This window comes from Carettochelys insculpta, chromosome 3 (assembly GCF_033958435.1).
Source record: "Carettochelys insculpta isolate YL-2023 chromosome 3, ASM3395843v1, whole genome shotgun sequence".
Lineage (NCBI taxonomy): Eukaryota > Metazoa > Chordata > Testudines > Carettochelyidae > Carettochelys > Carettochelys insculpta.
The window spans coordinates 208827550-208845626 of record NC_134139.1 but is presented as its reverse complement, the minus strand read 5'-3'; the positions used below and the strand labels follow the sequence as shown (position 1 = coordinate 208845626).

Below are 18077 nucleotides of genomic sequence, written 5' to 3'. Positions count from 1 at the left end.
CAGTAAGGGATAAACAGGAATTCCTTCATGTGGATTCTGCGTCTGGGACTCACAAAACAACTCTCAGAAAGCAGTTTGGTTTGCAGATTTCCAGACTGGCTGGAAGGGGGCCGTCTCCCTGAGATCATCAATGGCCCAGCTCTTGTTAGAAGGGAGGGCACAGCCAGAGAGATCAAATTTCCACCCCAGGGGGCAAGGGAGAAGATTAGAACTTGATGGTGCTAAGAAAGGCCTCAGCCATTTATCCCCAAAATACCAGATTCTCAAGGATGTTGCACAAAGGTTGTGGTCTACCAAAGAGCAACGTAAATGTACAGTTGCAATGGGTTTGTTCTGTTACTCACGCTGACTGCTGTAACCAAGGGGTGCTGCTACCAAAAGCTGTACAATTGTACCATGTACTGAATGTTTGAAAAGAGCCATGTAACATGATGACATTGATGTAGAAGCATGAATTGTATGTTAAAGGAGTCTGTAACTCTGAAATGTCACCATTGTTCCCTGTAACTAGTCTTGCAACCTCTGACATGAGAAGGAACATTCCAAACCTATTGTGTGGCATGGAAGGGGAAACTGAGGCACACAACCATTGTGGTGGTCTGGCTAAATGCCAAGGGTGGAAGCATTTGTACCTTCCGTTACTGGACTGTAACTGAATTCCAGACATTGGCTGGAGCAGCTGTATGGACTGGTGGTCAGATGGGGCAGGACCCAGACCACAAAAAACCTGTTTGATCTGTTGGTGCTGCAGCATCTGTATGGGCTCTGCCCGCCCGACTTGAGAACGTGGCTGACGGACCGGGGCCAAAGCAGGGAGACCAACCAACCCAAGGGAACTAAAGGGACTTGCCCGGCTGCATCACATGAAAAGGGCCAATACCAAGCTCCTGACTTGGAGCCTCCCCCAGCAGGACTATGACGTGGAGGTGGTGCACATCGAGGGGAGAACAGAGGGTACAGCCGATGCCCTGTCACAAGGGGAGAGCCCTGAACTTCCCCAGGTCACCAGTTGAGTGACCCCGCTCAGTTCGGTCTGGAAGGGGGGAGAGATGTGATGGAGTGGGGGATACCTCTGTGTGTGTGTGTGTGTGTGTGTGTGTGTGTGTGTGTGTGTGTGTGTGTGTGTGTGTGTGTGTGTGTGTGTGTGTGTGTGTGTGTGTGTGTGTGTGTGTGTGTGTGTGTGTGTGTGTGTGTGTGTGTGTGTGTGTGGGGCTCCTGCTGAGGGTAACCTTGATGACCAGGTAACATCTTTGTACTGCAGACAAAGGAGGAGGAGGTGGAGCCTGAGGGGTTTGAATTGGAACTGGGAGTTGGGAAGCAGTTAGTCTGGGCTGAGGGAGAGAAAGACAAAGGAGGGGGCAAGGCCCCAGCTCTGGGGGCCCCTCGGGGCCTCCTCTCCCCAACATGGATTGGACTGGCTGTCTCTGCCTGCTGTACTGACTCCTCTGTACAATGCTGTGTCCTGTCGGCTAATAAACCCGCTGTTCTCCTGCTAAGTGAGAGACTCTCCTGCCTGCGGATGGGGTGCAGAGCTTGGGGGACCCCAGAACCCCATCACACAGGGCTAGGCAGTAAATACAATACCCACTGCTGGTTGCCGTGCTGTAGCGGTTCTGGTCCCAGTGTACTGGAGACCCAAGATGGGTGAAAATATATTGGATTGGATTTTTGAGCTCCATTAAGCTCTTCTTCAGGACTGGGAATAGGAACCAGAGTCACAGCTAAATATGAGGGGGGAGCAGGCTGCTTGGCATAAGAAGTGACATTCAGAGTACAACATGTCATCTCCTGACACATCAACATCCCTCATGGTTGTTGCCTGCCTCAAATACCTACAAGACAATGGACCACCCCCCCCCCCCAAACCATTTCAAACTCATCCATTTCATCCTCACTTTATATCTAACAAAGCCCTTTGTCTACATCCTGAGAACAGCCCTGGGGACTAGGACGGCTCCTCAAAAAACACCTCTTCATGGGCCACCCCAAGGAAGAACATCTGGGAAAAAAATGCATCACAAAAACGATTTACCTGAGATACATCAATGGTATTTTCATCATCTAGACAGACTATTTCTATCGATTTCAAAGACCACTAACCATCTCCCAAATTTTGTGGCACGCTCCTACACCAGCACCAACTTCCTAAACACCATGATCAGCATTAGCAATGGAGCCCTACAGACAACCCTGGCAAGAAACCCAGGGAACACCAGACTCGCCTTCATAAATTCAGCATCCGCCCCAAGAAACCTGCTCTCTACAGCCAGGCATGGAGATAGCACAGACTATCACAGAACACTGGAACTGGAAGGGACCTGAAGAGGTCATCAAGTCCAGTCCCTTGCCCTTATGGCAGGAACATGCAACTTTCTACATCACCCTGCTCAGGATTTATCCAAACCGTTCTTACTTATCGTCAATTATGGAGATTCTACAACCACCCTTGGCAATTTATTTCAGTGCTTAATTATCCTGACAAGTAGGACACTTTTTCCTAATGTTCAACCTAAACTTCCCTTGCTAAAATTTAAGCCCATTGCTTCTTGTTCTATCGTCAGAGTTTAACGAGAATTTTTTTGTCCCTCCTTCTTAAAATACCCTTTTAGGTACCTGAAAGCTGTCATTGCATCCTCTCTCAGGCCTCTCTTTTCCAAATTAAACAACCCCAATTCTTTTAATCTTCTCTCAGAGGTCAGATTTTCTAGACCTTTAATCATTTTAGTTGCTCTTCTCTGGACCCTCTCCAATTATGCTCCAGGGAGAAAGGACACTCCGCCAGAGAAGTATATTACACCGTGGAATGGGCCACCCAGATATCCCAAGAGAACCTGCTTCGGTATATAAAACAGTCTGATCACCCCCCATGTGCAGTATTAAATTATTACAACCCAGATTCTATAGGGACATTCTAAAACAAATCTAACCCAAACCCTACCATAGAACTCCCCTAACCTAACCGATGTCCCCATCAGGAGAACACTCCCACAGACCAACTCAAAGTAACACCACGGCCTGCTGTAACAAATGCAAAGCCTGTAAGCACATCTGCTAGGTTACAATGATCAACACACAGTCCCCACGCACCTTTCGGGAGCCATGGGCCTTGCACACGCCTATCACAACACGCAACATACCTCATCCAGAGCACTAAAAATGCCCAACAGCAGCTATGAGGGTGAAAGCAGACAATCGCTATGTGCCTGAATGAACTCACGGAACAGACAGACAAAAGCACCTCTTTGGCCAGGGGGCAAGCACTTTTCACAAAGCGATCACTCCATATCTGACCTCTGAATCCTCCTTCTCAAAGGAAACCCTCAAACACCACCTTCCAGAGGAGCACGGGAGGCTAAATTCGACACTTTCCTGGGCTCGGGAGAGGTCTGCCCCACAGACCGGTGAGAGCGTGACGGTGCTCAAGGGACAAGAAATCCACATGCCAGAACGAGTTATGTCAACCCTACCGCCTGTGCGGGCGGCGCTGTGTCAGCAGGACAGCGTCTCTAGTTGGCCTTGCTCTCACCTTCTGCCGAGGTGGATTAACTACGCTGGCAGGAGACGCTCTCTCCTGCCAGCGTAGGGGCATCTTTGCTTCCACACAAAAGGGGCGCAGCTGCATTTTTACTGTAGCTTTGCCCTTAAGCCCTACACCCACTGCCTTTATTATCTCGATCTGTAACGCACTAGCCCCTCCTGTTTTGTCCTGTGACTGCAGAGACATTAACTGGCCATGTCACCGGGAACAGCCCCTTTCAGTGGAAGTTAACGCCTGATGCTAAACAATCTGCCCTGCATTTCGCTGGGACACTCCTGAGGGCTTGTCCACACCTGGAATTCCCTGGGGCACTACCGCAGCGCTTTCGCTCAGACTCTACACACACCGGGGAAGAGGCTCTCCTGTTGGTGTAGGCAGCCCTCCTCCCTGAGAGGCTGTACCTGGCTGATGGAAGAACTCTCTCCTTGAGCTCATGCTGTGGGTCAGGCTGGCTCACCTACGTCCCTCACGCGGTGGATTATTCACAAACCTGAGAAGGGCTGGCAATGGGGAGGGGGCTCCGAGTCCCTCAGAAGGGGCAAAGCCTCAGGCAGAAGGGGCAGGGCTACGGGTTGGCAGTGCTCAGCGGCACTCGGACTGCGTCAAACCTCCTGCAACCTGTCCTCAGCGTCACACAGGCCAGCAGTGTGGACTTAAACAGCCTGGGGCTCCAGCTACAGCAAAGCGGCCCAGAGCCCCAGGTCCTTCTATCACCAGGCATCTGCCCCCCTTGTCCTCCCCACCACCCATGGCCCCGTCCCTGAGCAAAGGAGTTAAGCTGATGTAAGTCACCTTCGCAGACCAGCCCTGAAGAGCTCAGTGTGGGCTGGAGGCTGGTCTCTCTCTCTCTCTCTCTCTCCCCAGTAGAAGTTGGTCCACCAAGAGACATTACACCCCCCACCCCATCTCCTTAAAATTCATGGCACTTTCAAAACAGGCCAAGAGAATTTGGAAGTACAGCAAGGAACATTGCTCCTTTTTAAGAGGCAGCGCTATGCGGGGGAAGTGACCATACATGGGTTACACTGAACTCGGGTACAGGCTGGGGCACTCATAAACGTTAGGTTACTGACCAGCAAGAATGCTGACAGCGTTCAGCCGGACGAGCCAGGGAGATGCGAGATACAGGAGCAAGGGGACTTATCCACTGCATTTCCGGAGGGCACAGAGGCTGTCTTTTCAGGTGAGAACTTAAAAGGCGTACATGCTCCCTTTACCGGGCTTTGGCCCATGAAAATCAGCACAATCGTGGACTATTATGGCAGGATCAGCCACCAGAACTTAAAAGCGCCCCATTATTTCCAGTCTCAGCCCCGTTTCCTGAGGCTGAAAGCTATCTCAAGTTTTCACCTTTTGGGCTGAGGTTCACCCTCTCCAGTAAGCCCCAGACAGTCACTCAGTACAGGAGTAGCAGAAAGCAACAGGTTTAGCACTTGGGATCAGGACTGCAACTTGCAAGTCATTTTCCCCGTCTAACAAAGTTAATTAGCAACTCCGAGAGCACAGAGTTCTGAGGGTCTCCTGCCACTGGAGAAACAGAAGACCACTTATTTGGCAGAGTACAAACATTGTCCAGAAATCCAGGCCTGCGGATTCTCATTTCATTTAATCACAGGCTGAACCTCTCTAGTTTGGCAACATCTGTGGTCTGGCATGATTTGAGTTAACAGGACAGCCACTTATCATGGGTGTGGCCAGGTTTCCCATAGTCCCATAAAGTTTAACAGCCACCAGCCCTGGGTCCCGAAGTTCTGTTCTGTTATTTAGCTGGAATTTCTCTCTAAATCTTTCCTAAGAGACCAGCAAGCAGTAGAGTGTTGGTAATGCTGCTAGACAATATTGGCCTCCTTGTAGTTCAGCAAGCTCTCTGGTTCAGTACTGGACAGGTGCCCAGCGTGCCAGACTAGAGAGGTTGAACCTGTACTACATATCCGAGCACGTTTGTTCAAGAGCTCCTGCTAAACAGTAACAGACAGGACCAAATTTGGCAGGCAGCTTCCTCCAATCAAATTACAGCCAGGTCAGGGTTTAGGTGCCGGGACAACGGGACATGCCTGGAATGGGATTGTTTCTCTTAAAACAGAAAGGGAGGGCTGTGCTCTAGAATGATCATAGCGAGGCAGCAAGGGGCCAGCTCTAATGCCACTGGGGAAGCAGGCCACAGAGATGGAGAAAGGGACAGCTCTCTACTACACAGTTCAGTCAGTTTGTGTGTTGGTCTGTCCCCCAGCCGAGGGAATGGGCACCTCTCCCCGGGCTGCACCTGCTGCACCAGCCACGGAGAGATGCTTCTCTCCTGGCACCAGACTGCTGTGGTGAGAGGACGGGGATAAGTCTCTTCCTCCTAAGCAGCCGCATACTGAACCCTCATCCCCAGCTCCACTCCAGAGCAATTATTTAAATGAAGAAAATAAAAAACGGAGTTAAGGACTTGAGTAACTCTGGGTAAGTCTTTTAGTAAGAACATATGAACAGCCACACTGGGTCAGACCAAAAGTCCATGTAGCTCAGGATCCTGCCTTCTGCACGTGGCCGACATCATGCGCCCCGCCCCAGAGGGAATGAACGAACCAGGTGATCCCTCCCATCCCCTTTTCCCAGCATCTTGCACAGAGGCGCTAAGGACACCAGTCCTGTCAATCCTGGCTAACAGCTATTGACAGACCTATCCTCCTTGTATTTATCTAGTTATTTTTTGGACCCTGTTATAGTCTTGGCCTTCATAACACCTTCTGGCAGGCAGTTCCACAGGCCGACTGTGCATTGTGTGACAAAATACCTCCTTGGGTTTGTTTTTTAAAACAGTTGCCTACCAATTTATTTGGTGACACTCTAGTTCTTGTGTTATGAGGAATGAATAACACTTATTTACTTTCCCACACCAGTCATGGATTTATGGCCATATCCCTCTTTAGTTGTCTCTTTCCCAAGCTGAGAAGTCCCAATCTGACTAATCTCTCCTCAAATGGCAGCTGTTTCATACCCTTAGTCATTGCATTGCTCTTTTCTGAACCTCTCCCAATTCCAATTTATCTTTCTGGAGATGGAGCGACCACATCCGCAGGCAGTACTCACGGTGGTTCAACATTGGAATAAATTATCTTGGGAGGCTGTGTAATCTCCATTGCTGGAGATACGTAAGAGCAGGTTAGACAGACACCTACTGGGGATGCTCTAGATGGTGTTTGGTCCTGCTGTGAGGGCAGGGGACTTAGACTTGATGACCTCTTGAGGTCTGTTCCAGTTCTAGCGTTCTACGATTCTGTGTGGGAATACCACGGGTCTCTCTCTTGATGTGCTCATGATCGACAAAGAATGCAAGATCTTACCCAGATTCATCTGCTCGCAAAAAGGGCGACAGAGCCACCCTGTTTTCTAAACCTGGCAAATTCACCTAGCTTACATAAAATGTGTGCCCACCCCGCAAACACACTACACTGCAATTCTTGGTTCCTCCTCCAAAGCAGAGACTCTGGAAAACAGCACCCAGCCCAGATGATTAACGCCACATCCTATTAGGCAAATGACAGCCTCAAGGCCTTCCCTGCCCATTTAGTCAAATTGGAGGATTTAACCCCAAGAGCACACATTAGTCCCCTAAGTAGCTTTAAGGCCATTCTTGAATCTCAGCCTCTGACCTAGTGGCTCAACCAGTTGGTCGACCAACCCCATCCTCTTGGCTCTGTCAGCACGAATGCTCCTCCCAGTCAGCATCATGTCAAAGGCGGCAGGGAGTCCCACCTGGAAGGCAGACAGAGGGTGTCAGACCTGGGGATAGTGAAGTGGAGGAAAGGGACTGGTTATCCTCTCAACTTACCATCTTTGGCAGCCGCTGGGTACCCCCCGCACCTGGCAGTATCCCCAGTAACACCTCAGGTGAGCCTAAGATTGTCTTCTTGTCCTTTGTTGCTATTCTGTACTGACAGGAGATGGCACACTAGAATAGGAGACAAAAGATATCCAATGGAAAGCTTGCGCTTCCGTAGCGGCTTGCTGGGGAAAATGCAAGGGCCCATCAAAACACACCACAACCATTCATTACGCAAGCACAGCTGCCTGGGTCTTCCACCTCTGGGGATGGACACTGGGTCCCATGTAGTCATGCACACCCCAGCCAGGGAACTTTTACGTATCACCTGGTTCTTACTGGCTAATCTAATTAAGTGCAATCAGAGCATAATCTTGTTTACACAGTAACACTGTGGCTCTGAAGACGGCATTTACCACCCACAGATACCAAGCCCAGCCCCTGCCCTAGGTGGCTGAGGTTAAACACCACAGAGACAAGCCAAGGGACTAACACAATCCCCAAGAATTCATTCCTAGCAATCATAATCTGCGTGTAGACAACGCCTTTCATCCAGAGACACAAGAAAAGCTCTGGAGTTTACAAGCTTCAGGCTATGCACTTTCTGCCACCCCCCTAGGCTAGATCCGAGGCCCACTGGGGTGTGCGGTAGCTACTTGACAGTGCATAACACTAAACCATTCCGAGTAGGAAGTAACACTGTACCCACGTGATATTACAAGGGACTGGAAGATGAGTAATTGTATCCAGCCTAAGGTGTGATTTGGCCAGGAAACCCATTTTACATCCCGGCTGTAACAAGGGCTTGCTCAGGCGCACAAGCAGTCAGGACCTGAACCGTGGTCTCATCTGAAAAAGAGCAGCTGCAATAGCATGCCCTCCAGCACAATGCTCAGGGATCCCTTCCACCCCAGGAGAGATGGCCATCTGTCACGTCGCCAGCATCTCCTGTGGCAGGTCTGGCGCTTTCCCTGCAGGCCTCCCATCCAAAGACTGGCAGAGTCCATCCCTGCACTTTGAGCTGAAGGTCTCACCAGGTAAGGAGAAGGAGGATTATACCAGAGACCTGAAGCACAACCACCATGCTATTTGTCATAGAGAGAATTCTGCAGATTTGCTGGGCTGTCACGAGGCCTGAAATCCCACTTGCATCATCTTAGCACTGCAGCTGGATTCTCCCAAGTAGCCCAGAGACCTCAGCTGCTTCATGCCAGAATAACAGCACCATCAGGCCGGCAGCCCTACAACTCCCTCCAGTACCTCTAGTCCTCCTCCCAGGCAGGAGCCACTGATGGCAGCAACTATGGGCTTTGGAGATTTTTCAAGTCTCTCAAACATCTTCTGTCCTTCCTGAGAAAGCTGAGTCACTTCCTGAGCAGTCTTGCAAGATTCGATCATACTGCAGGAGGGGAGAAAGGTGATCAGCTGTGCCTGGCAGTGCAGAGAAAGCAGCACTAAAGGGGGAGCACTTCAGGCTCTTGGTTGCCTGCTCCCCATAGCTCTATTACGAGAGATGCAGGATCAGTGTAACCCCCTAGTCCCAGCTTGCCAAGCAATGCATGAAACCTGCTAAGATCGGTGGGATGAATCACTGCATTAGAGAGCATCTGCAGATCAAACATAGGGGAGGGAGTGCTGGGAGGAAGGGCTTTGCAAATGCTAGCCTCCTCAGGAGGGTGGAGGAGAGGAGGACAGGTTTGTAAGGCAACACTCTGATTTCACACTCAGCCATAAGAAACAGCACCACCTGGAACAGGCCCTGTTGCCAGCCAGGGCCATCTTCATGCTGAGACCCAGGGATATCTACATTCAACCTGTTCTTTTCCAAAAAAAGGGAAAGAGCTACTACCTCTAGCTGCTGCCACCTCCATGATACTTTATACTGAGTCAGAGTTGGGAAGGGAGTCTGTGTTAGAGCACAGAGGTCACCCTTTCCCTGGCCACCTAGCTTCTTCCTCCAGATGGAAAGCTGCACTATGAAATCCTGGCCCCAGAAAGAAGCTCCCAGGGTACTCTGAAGTCTACATGTGCTAACTGGGCTGGCAGAGCTTAGCAGAGAATAAACTAGAATTCACCGTTAACCCTCTGGGCAGGGCACCAGGATGCAGTTTGTGTTTAAACTTCTCAACAGTAGGGAGCTCCAAAACCGGAAGCAAAAAGCGGCAACCTGCCAGTGCAAGGAACCTGAGGCCCAATTTGATTTGCATAGAACACAGTGTACCTGCTCTTCCGATTGCACCTCTGCAATCAGGGAAGTGCTGTCAATGTGTTAGAATTTTGTGAGCCAGAAGGGACTGAGAGATCATCTAGTCTGACATCCTACACAGGCCAGGCCAGAGAACCTCACTTAAATAATTCCTAGAACACATCTTTGTCAATGCTGAGGAACCCACCACTCTAAGCCATCAGCCCCAGACCCTGCTAAGCCACTATCTATTGAGATACACAGGGATAGCTGTGTAGTAACAGAGAGATAGCTGTGTTAGTCTGTATTCTATCAAAACAAAAAATGCAGTCTAGTAGCACTTTAAAAAGACTGACAAAATAATGTATTAGGTGATCAGTTTCCGTGGGACAGACCCACTTCTTCAGATCAGAGCCAGACCATAAAAAAGTGGGTCTGTCCCACGAAAACTGATCACCTAATACATTATTTTGTCAGTCTTTAAAGTGCTACAGGCCTGCTGTTTTGTAGGGATAGACGTGGTGATCAGACTGCTGTCTGACTACGGAGGAAGTAAGCTCATGTTATGTAATCTTTCTGCTGGGCTGGGGCAGCTCCCACCAGTTAACTGTAACCAGGGGGTGAGGCTTACCAAGTCAACATGGGCCCGGCACCAGCCAGCAGGTGGATTTTATGCCCCACCACTTACTTGATGTCAGCCCCAGCAATGAAGCAGCCTGGCTTTGCGGAGATCAGGACAGCGCTTTTGACAGCCTCATTGGCCCAGACTTCATTCATTATCTCGGTGAACTCAGACTGCAACTGTTTGGACAGAGTGTTGACCTGCAGACAGCAAATGAACTCTAAATACTGACTAAAGGTGGAGGTAGAGTTTAATCCCTTGTGGAGCACACACCTTTCTATTGCCCCACATTCAAAAAAGATTTCCCAGGGAGAAGATTTACCTATGAAACTGCCCCAGCTGACAGCAGGGGGGAACAGACTGACCCACTTCCTCCTCTTCACCTGGCCGGAGAGCAGGTAGAAACAGGAGCTCTCTTGGGCTCTACCTGCCTACATTTGCTTTATGAAGGGGAGGAGGACAGTCTGGCTATACCCAGGATAGCAGGGTAAACCTATCACCTGGCACAATTAGAATTATAGCCCTGAAAATCCGTGAACATCCACAGCTTTTTCTTGTGGACATGGACACGGCACCCACAGGGTTCTAATTACAATGCTGTAGTCAGCCAAATTCCACAGAGCAGAGTTCTGCTAGAAAGTCTGATCATCTGAATCTGTGCCACAGGACTTGCACAGCAGACCCCAGCCAGCCTCTAGCTCTGGGCCTGCTCCAGATGCTTCAAAGGCGAAACCTCATCACGTGCTCTTATGAAATAATCTGCCTCAACACTCATCCATTAGTGGTTGGCTCATAATCTAAAGCAAGAGGATGTCTGAAGCAATTACCCATGCTAATCTATATGCCATATCTAGGGATGGTCTCATTACCCATACCAATGGATCACTGATGTTGAAGCCTAATAAGTTCTTGGACTCGGCGATCTTGTGTCAAAATTCCACAGCTTACTTTACTAAGTACAGAAATGTCTTATGTAAATATATTTCCCTGAAGTTTCAGTAGAGCTCCTCTTGGTCTTGCCAAAGAGTAAATGGGGCACCCAACACACCTTCTCATGCTAGTGCATACCCCCTCCAATCTAAACCATGCGCCTTTTCGGACTCTAGACCTTTAGTCATTGTCAATGCCTCCTCTGACTGCTTACATCTAGTCCCACTATCCTTTCTGAAAAAGGATGGTCTGGTAGTCCTTGGGATTAAATCAATACCTTTGAGTTTGGCGAGTTGAAACGGACAACAGCAACATCTCCTTTAACATCGTAGTTAACGTGAGTTCTAGCTGCAAACAAGAGACAAGAGATCTCTCAGACACAGGTTCTCACGAGGTTTCAGCAGGAAATGTTCCAAATCACTGTGTATCTACACTCACCCCGAAGAGATGAAGAGGTGGTAACATTCCGGCAGGCATAACCTAAGAATGAGAAGTCAACAGGAGTTACAGGCTTAGCCAAGCAAACGGTGCAGCCACATTTATATGAACCATCTTCAGTGCAGCCACCGAGTGAGATTTTCACTTTGTCACCCACCCATCTATCAAACAGCTTCTAGAGATTTCCTGTTTGACCGACCTTTGGGCCACAGACCCCTGCAGGTGACTCTCCAGCATTGCGAATGCCAATGCAAGAGGCCCACAAGGCTTGGCAGGAGCCACCCATGCTGCAAGCAGAGCAGAGCTTGCGTCTTTGCTGTCAGGGTGCATAATTCAACATTGGCTTATGGATGTGTTGCAAGTACAGAGCTATCTCAGACTGCAGAGGTTCCATGACATGGCGCATCCTGGAGAGCTCTACCCCTCAGAATCAGAGATCAAATACCTTCTCAGACACAGCAGCCCTGTCCTAGTAGAGTGCATTCTCCAGCCTCATTCCACGCATGGACGAAGGCTATCACTGCTTGCCTTGGGGGATTAGTCTGAGCAAAAGGAATGCATGAGGCACCACAAACCAAGTCCCCATAAACACATTTCTTCTCCCGCCCACCTCTATGCTAACAAAATTTCAGTCACCACCCGTGCAAACGTCTTCTTCTGGTGCAGTCAGAGAATCCACAAGCAACAAGCAGAAAGGGACAGTTAAGCTTTCACTTGCAGAACCATCTCCTGTTAGCCCCAGTATAACTCTAAAATCCTTCCTGCTTCTATTCAGGTGAACTTCACCTTGCACAAAAGCTTCATCCAATGCAGTTCTGGGCTGCTTGTAGCTATTGCAGCCAGCAACTGCTTCCCCCGTCTGTGGGAGCCCCTGCTACGAGCTACTGAATCAAACAAGCCAAGAAGCTGTTCTTCAGTATCTCTCTGTTGGTGTGCTGGCAGTAGCCAGCTATTAGATTACAGGGTACTACACTGACTTATTCACAGGTGCCAGCCCATGAGACAGACCATCCCTATTCCCAAAGGCAAAACAATGGGGCAAACCAGGAGAGGGACCACCTGGGGGGAACCAATCTCCAGCCAGACAATAGGGTCAGGCAATGATTAATCAGACACCCTGCACTTTGCTTTACAAATCACCACTTATCTTCTACCCCCCAGCCACGTCATCTTGTCTTAGAGCTGCTCCATGCACTTTGCCCTACATTTCTGAATGATCTCCTTCCCCTGGCACGAGAAACTAACCTTTGTCCTACATTTGGGGAGGATGGAAAACATGCATCACATTACCACTGCCTGGGTGGCACTCTCCTAGAGAGAAATTCACCTCCTGGTTTTGCTTTCCAAGTCTGTGCTTTTAAGAGGGTTTCTGCCCAAGTTTGAGGCCCAGATTACAAGCCTCAGCTGAAATCGTTAATAGCCTTACGATTCCAGCCCGCGTAGGCTTCACCGAAAGGCTAGGCTAGCCAGCCACACGTGATCAAAACCAAGTGCTTGCTTTGCCAGTGCTGCACAACTGCTGCAGCACATTAAGATTAGCCACCTGGTCATTTGGTGTAAAACACACCATTTCACAGCAGGGCTTCAGCAGCCTACATTCCAGTGCTAAAGGGCAGTAACGCACTGCCTTCAGAATTGCTGTTTACCCCTCGGCTTGCACCACACTAGCAGATGCAGCAGGAGAGAGAAATGCAATGAACTGCTGAGAATGAATTACAAGACCCCAGCTTTTAATGCCCCCCACCGTCTCCCCAAGGAGTCTACACTACAGTCATAGGAAGATTATGGCAAAGTCTGGGGAGAGTGACAGGAGTCACTAACAGCTGTATTTTTGTTTGTAGAAGATGACTTTGCATTTGGATATGCTGACAATTTTCTACACTTCACTTAACAGGCCTGTCTTTTCAAAGATTCAGAATCTCTTAGTTCACAAAGTTATACAAGTAACTGACAGCATTCCCCACCAGTCCCTACCAAATTCCATGGTCTAATGGGCATTTGCTTCTCTTGAGTTCCGCTTAAATACTTTCTGGGAAGTTCTTCAAACTCTGGTCCCTACAACTATCTTTAATAAGCAAAACAGACTAAAGGTGCACAAAGCTAAATCTGGGAGGAAAAAAAAAAAAAGCTCCACTTCATCACCTCACCCTTATTTTGCCTGCAGCTATATAGCCTGTAAGCTCTCTGGTTGCAGGGAGCATATCATTTTTTTTGTCGCAAGACATCTAGACATTTTGGTGACTGAGAAATAAATATACAAAAAGTAGTGAAATACTTTTGATACAAGGTATCTTGGGAAATTTATCTTTATAAAGTTACAAAGGCCAGAGCACTCTTGGATCGTAATAACCAGGCTTAAAATGCAACTACAATAAAATGTGGCTTATAGGTAGTTTTTAGTAACAGCAAGTCTTTTACAAATGGCAGCATGATTTTGTACAACTCAAGGTTATAGATAAGATCCTCTTATTTTTAAAGGAACATCAACAAGCCCCCTTATACATTCTCAACATTATACTGGCACCGAAAGACAAACCTATATTTAGTTTTGTGACTTGTATTTTATTGTTCACCTTGCTTGGGCAATGAAAAGAGATTGATCAGCTTCATTTCTGCCGATAGTTTCTAGTCAATTGCACTTTTGAATGGATGTCCAACATTGCAGGAAAAAAGTTTTGTTAAGAACTGTTTCGATTCTTTAAACCAAATTTAAAAAATAAAAATAAAAAAACTAGCTTGTTTGGTTCTGCAAAAAATGAGCTTTGGAGGGGAATGGACTTCAACTTTTGTAGTACTTTGCATTTCTGTAGCAGTTTCCATTATAGGATAACCAAAATTTTACAATCCAAAAAAAAAAAAAAAAAAAAAAAAAAAAGCAGTCTTTAAAGTGCTACTTGATTAACAAAATAGTTTATTAGGTGAGCTTTCATGGGACAGACCCACTTCTTCGGTCTGAAGAAGTGGGTCTGTCCCACGAAAGCTCACCTAATAAATTATTTTGTTAAGTCTTTAAAGTGTTACTTGACAGCTTTTTTGTTTTGATAGTATACAGACTAGCACGGCTCCCTCTCTGTTACTACTCAAAATTTTGAATTCAAGCATTACCACAGGGACGTAAACAAGTTATTGAAGGCAGAATTTAACCAAAGCTACCCCTAATGAGAATGAACAAGAAGGAACACAGCCAGCCAGACCTGGGCACTTTGATACCAGAAGAAATACCCACTTACTTATAAAACGAGCAACATGAACTGAGTGCTACTGCTATTTTTGCAGAACAACTGAAGTTTTACAGATGGGGAGACTGAAGCAGAGAAGTTACCCACCTTGCAGTGAGCACTATAAGGGCAAAGTAGTATTTTAGCTCACCTGAACTTTCCCCATGTTTGGTGGAGCCCCCCTTTCCCTGGCGATGAACTGGAAGATGAACATTGCTGCCTCATTTTCTCCTGTTTTATTCACTTTCGGTCTCTTTCTGTGTTCCCTTCCCTACTCTGGAACTCACCAGGAGACTGCATGCTGCTTGAGGTGGGGACAACAGTACCCATGGGTGGCTCCATAAGGCCAGGCCTCTTGCGATCCAGAAGTAAGCAGAGCACCAAGGGAGCACAAAAAGAGAAGCCTGGGATGACAGGCTGTTGCCCATGTTTCTACCCTACACCCATGAGCTGAACTAGGCGCCACAAGGGTGCAAGGCAGAAAATTTTCACCAAGTTGCCTGTTTTACGAGCAGCTGTGGGAACGTGTGCACTAGGGATGGCACCAAGATCGTGCAACTTTACTTGTACGCGCTGCTCTTGTCCTCAGTTTTTGCCCTACCGCTGATTTAGGGGGTCTGTAAAACACAAGACTGTTTCAGGCAGATGGCTGTCAACTATGAAGATTACAGGGTTCCAAACAACACATATTTTTAAGGGAGGAGGTTATTGGCAAAGGGAGAATCCTGAAAACAAGGAACAGCAAAACAGACGAAGGTCTCTGGAATTAAAGGTGCAATTCCTTTTTTTTTTCCATGTCTCTTCATGGCTTGTATACTCATGTGATGCTGAGAGAGTTACAATTCTAAATTCATAAGAAAATCTAGCTCCCTTCAAACCATTTAACTTTATGTACAAGAGGAAATCCTCTCTGGTGACCTCCCAAGGACAGGTGTAAATTGGTGTCTTGGGCACCTCTGCTGAGAGTAACAAGAAAGGAACAAACTAATGAAAACTGCAGTGATTCGTTCACTGGATTAGGAGCCCACAATTTCACAAACTGATCAGAGGTCTCTTAATTCTTCTAACTATTGATATAGACAAGTTATGTATGGTGAGCTAGCCTCTGGCAAAAGACCTCCCGGATGCCCCCAGCTGCGCTACAAAGACGTTTGCAAGAGAGACCTCAGGGAAGTAGACATCAAGCCAGACAGCTGAGAGGAGCTGGCAGACGATCGCAGCAGATGGAGGCAGGAACTATAGAAGGGCCTTCAGAAGGGTGAGCTGAGGATCAGACAGCTAGCAGAGGAGAAGCGAGCCCACAGAAAGCACAGCAAGGACCTGCCACACACCCATTACATACAGATGCAGCAAGGACTGTCACTGTCATGTGGGTCTTCACAGTTACAGCTGATGCTGCAAATGAGGATGCCAAACGGAACTATGAAGGGCGCGATCCACAGTCTACGTAGACTGAAGGATGCTACTACTAGACAAGTTATGACTCAGACTAAGGGCTTCTCTGCACTGTCACTTGAATCTGCTGTAACTTTCTTGCTTAGATGTTGTGAAGAAACATCACCCCAGGGAACAGCAAAATGCACAGCTGTAAAGTACCAGTGTAAACAGGCTCCCAGGGATGTTAGCCACTCCCTTCAAGGCAGTGGTTTACACACAGCACTGGTGGTGTGACTATACTGCCCCATTAAAGCACTGCCACAGCTGTACTTTAGGCAGAATTAGACAAAGCCACTTCAATTAGTGTAAGTCAGTAGCCACTCCAGTTAACTGAGATCGCATCATAGGTTTGCATGAAATTTAGTGCACTCTTAATCCAGTAGACAAGTTTTACAATGACATTCTACATACAACCATACTCTTGGATAGTCTCAGAGGAGTAGTCATGTTAGACTCTTGCTTCACAAAAAACAAGCAGTCCATTAAGTATCAATTATCTCACGCCAAACTGATCTATTCATTAAAGCCCAACAACAGAGCTCCAGCACCAAGAAGGTCATTGGTTTAAAAAAAACAAAACAAAAACAAACAAATGCAACTATGGGAGATACAAAAAACAACAAGAAGTCCTGTGACACCTTATAGACTAATGGATATTTTGGAGCACAAGCTTTTGTGGGAAAATGCCCACTATGTCAGATGCGTGAATGTAGCTTCCCAGAGAAGGGTCTAATTATACAGGCTCATGAAACGGAGGGAGTCCAATTACCACAAAGGACAGAGTTGATTAGGTCTATTCACTCAGGGAGAATGTGGTCCACTTTCAGCAGCTAACATGGAAGTGTATGACAAACTCAGAGACTGCCATGCCAGAGATTTAAACGTCTTTAAGGGCCAGATACTGAAGTACACAGGGGATCATCAGTAGATGCTGCGTGGCCCCCACAGCAGCAAGATCAGAAAAAACAAGTGATGTGGTCCAAGCCCTAAACAGAGGCCCACTGGCAGGGCAGTGCTGCCACCTTGACAGACACAGCAGCCAGGGCCTGCCCATGGGCATGAACAGCCTGGGACATCCCATCCCATGCAGAGCATGAACTAAACCAGACAAAGGCAGCTACGGAAGACAAAGACCCCACCCCACAGAGCAGCCCCTCCTCCCCCCATAGGCAAAGGAACAGCTCCAACCCCACAGACAGAGTGGGCCTTTGCTCTCCCCCCACCCCAGAGCGGACATCGCCCCCCACAGCACCAGCCTCCCAACACAGCAGACCTTTCAATGCACCGGCAGAGGATCAGACCTGCCCCCCCACTAGGGCTAGTGACACCCCCCACCCCCCAGAACAGCAGATCAGCCCCCACTCCACCCCACCCGCGCTCCCCCGCGGCTCAACCCTCCGCCCCTCCCCCGCAGCACTAGCGACCCCCGCCCCCTCCCCCGCCGCAGCACTAACGACCCCCACCTCTCCTCCGCAGAACTAGCGACCCCCCCGCAGCTCAGCCCCTGCCCCCCCTCCCGCAGCACTAGCGACCCCCGCCCCCACCTCTCCTCCGCAGAACTAGCGATCCCCCCTCCCGCAACTCAGCCCCCCCGTCCCTCCCCCGCGGCACGAGCGCCCCCCGCCCCCACCTCTCCCCCGCAGCACTAGCGACCCCCCCGCGGCTCAGCCCCCGGCCCTCACCTCGGAGGCCGGCGCGGCGGGGCGGACTGTACTTGGCTGCCGCCGTGAAGCGCGTCAGGCTCCCAATCGCCCGCACCGCGGCCGCCATCTTGCCCAGGGAGGTCGAATGGGAAAAGGACCCGCCCGCGAGCGGAGCGGGGGGCTTTTCACATGCCGGGCCTAAGGGGCTGTGCCCGGTTCTGCCTGATTCACTCACCCGTCACCCTCAGCCTGGCCCGC

At 48.9% G+C, this 18077-nt stretch overlaps 1 protein-coding gene across 1 annotated transcript in view; it reads right to left on the bottom strand.

Moving 5' to 3' along the window:
• The window catches only part of HADHA (hydroxyacyl-CoA dehydrogenase trifunctional multienzyme complex subunit alpha), a 45839-nt gene extending 27863 nt beyond the window's left edge, over positions 1 to 17976 (bottom strand). The window contains exons 1-7 of the mRNA XM_074991518.1: positions 17859 to 17976; positions 11522 to 11563; positions 11361 to 11431; positions 10220 to 10353; positions 8607 to 8745; positions 7356 to 7475; positions 7177 to 7279 (exon numbers count right to left, since the gene is read on the bottom strand). Coding sequence (XP_074847619.1) covers positions 7177 to 7279; positions 7356 to 7475; positions 8607 to 8745; positions 10220 to 10353; positions 11361 to 11431; positions 11522 to 11563; positions 17859 to 17946 — 697 coding nt within the window. The 5' untranslated portion in view covers positions 17947 to 17976. The remainder of the gene's footprint in view (positions 1 to 7176; positions 7280 to 7355; positions 7476 to 8606; positions 8746 to 10219; positions 10354 to 11360; positions 11432 to 11521; positions 11564 to 17858) is intronic.
• Between the last annotated feature and the right edge of the window lie 101 nt (positions 17977 to 18077).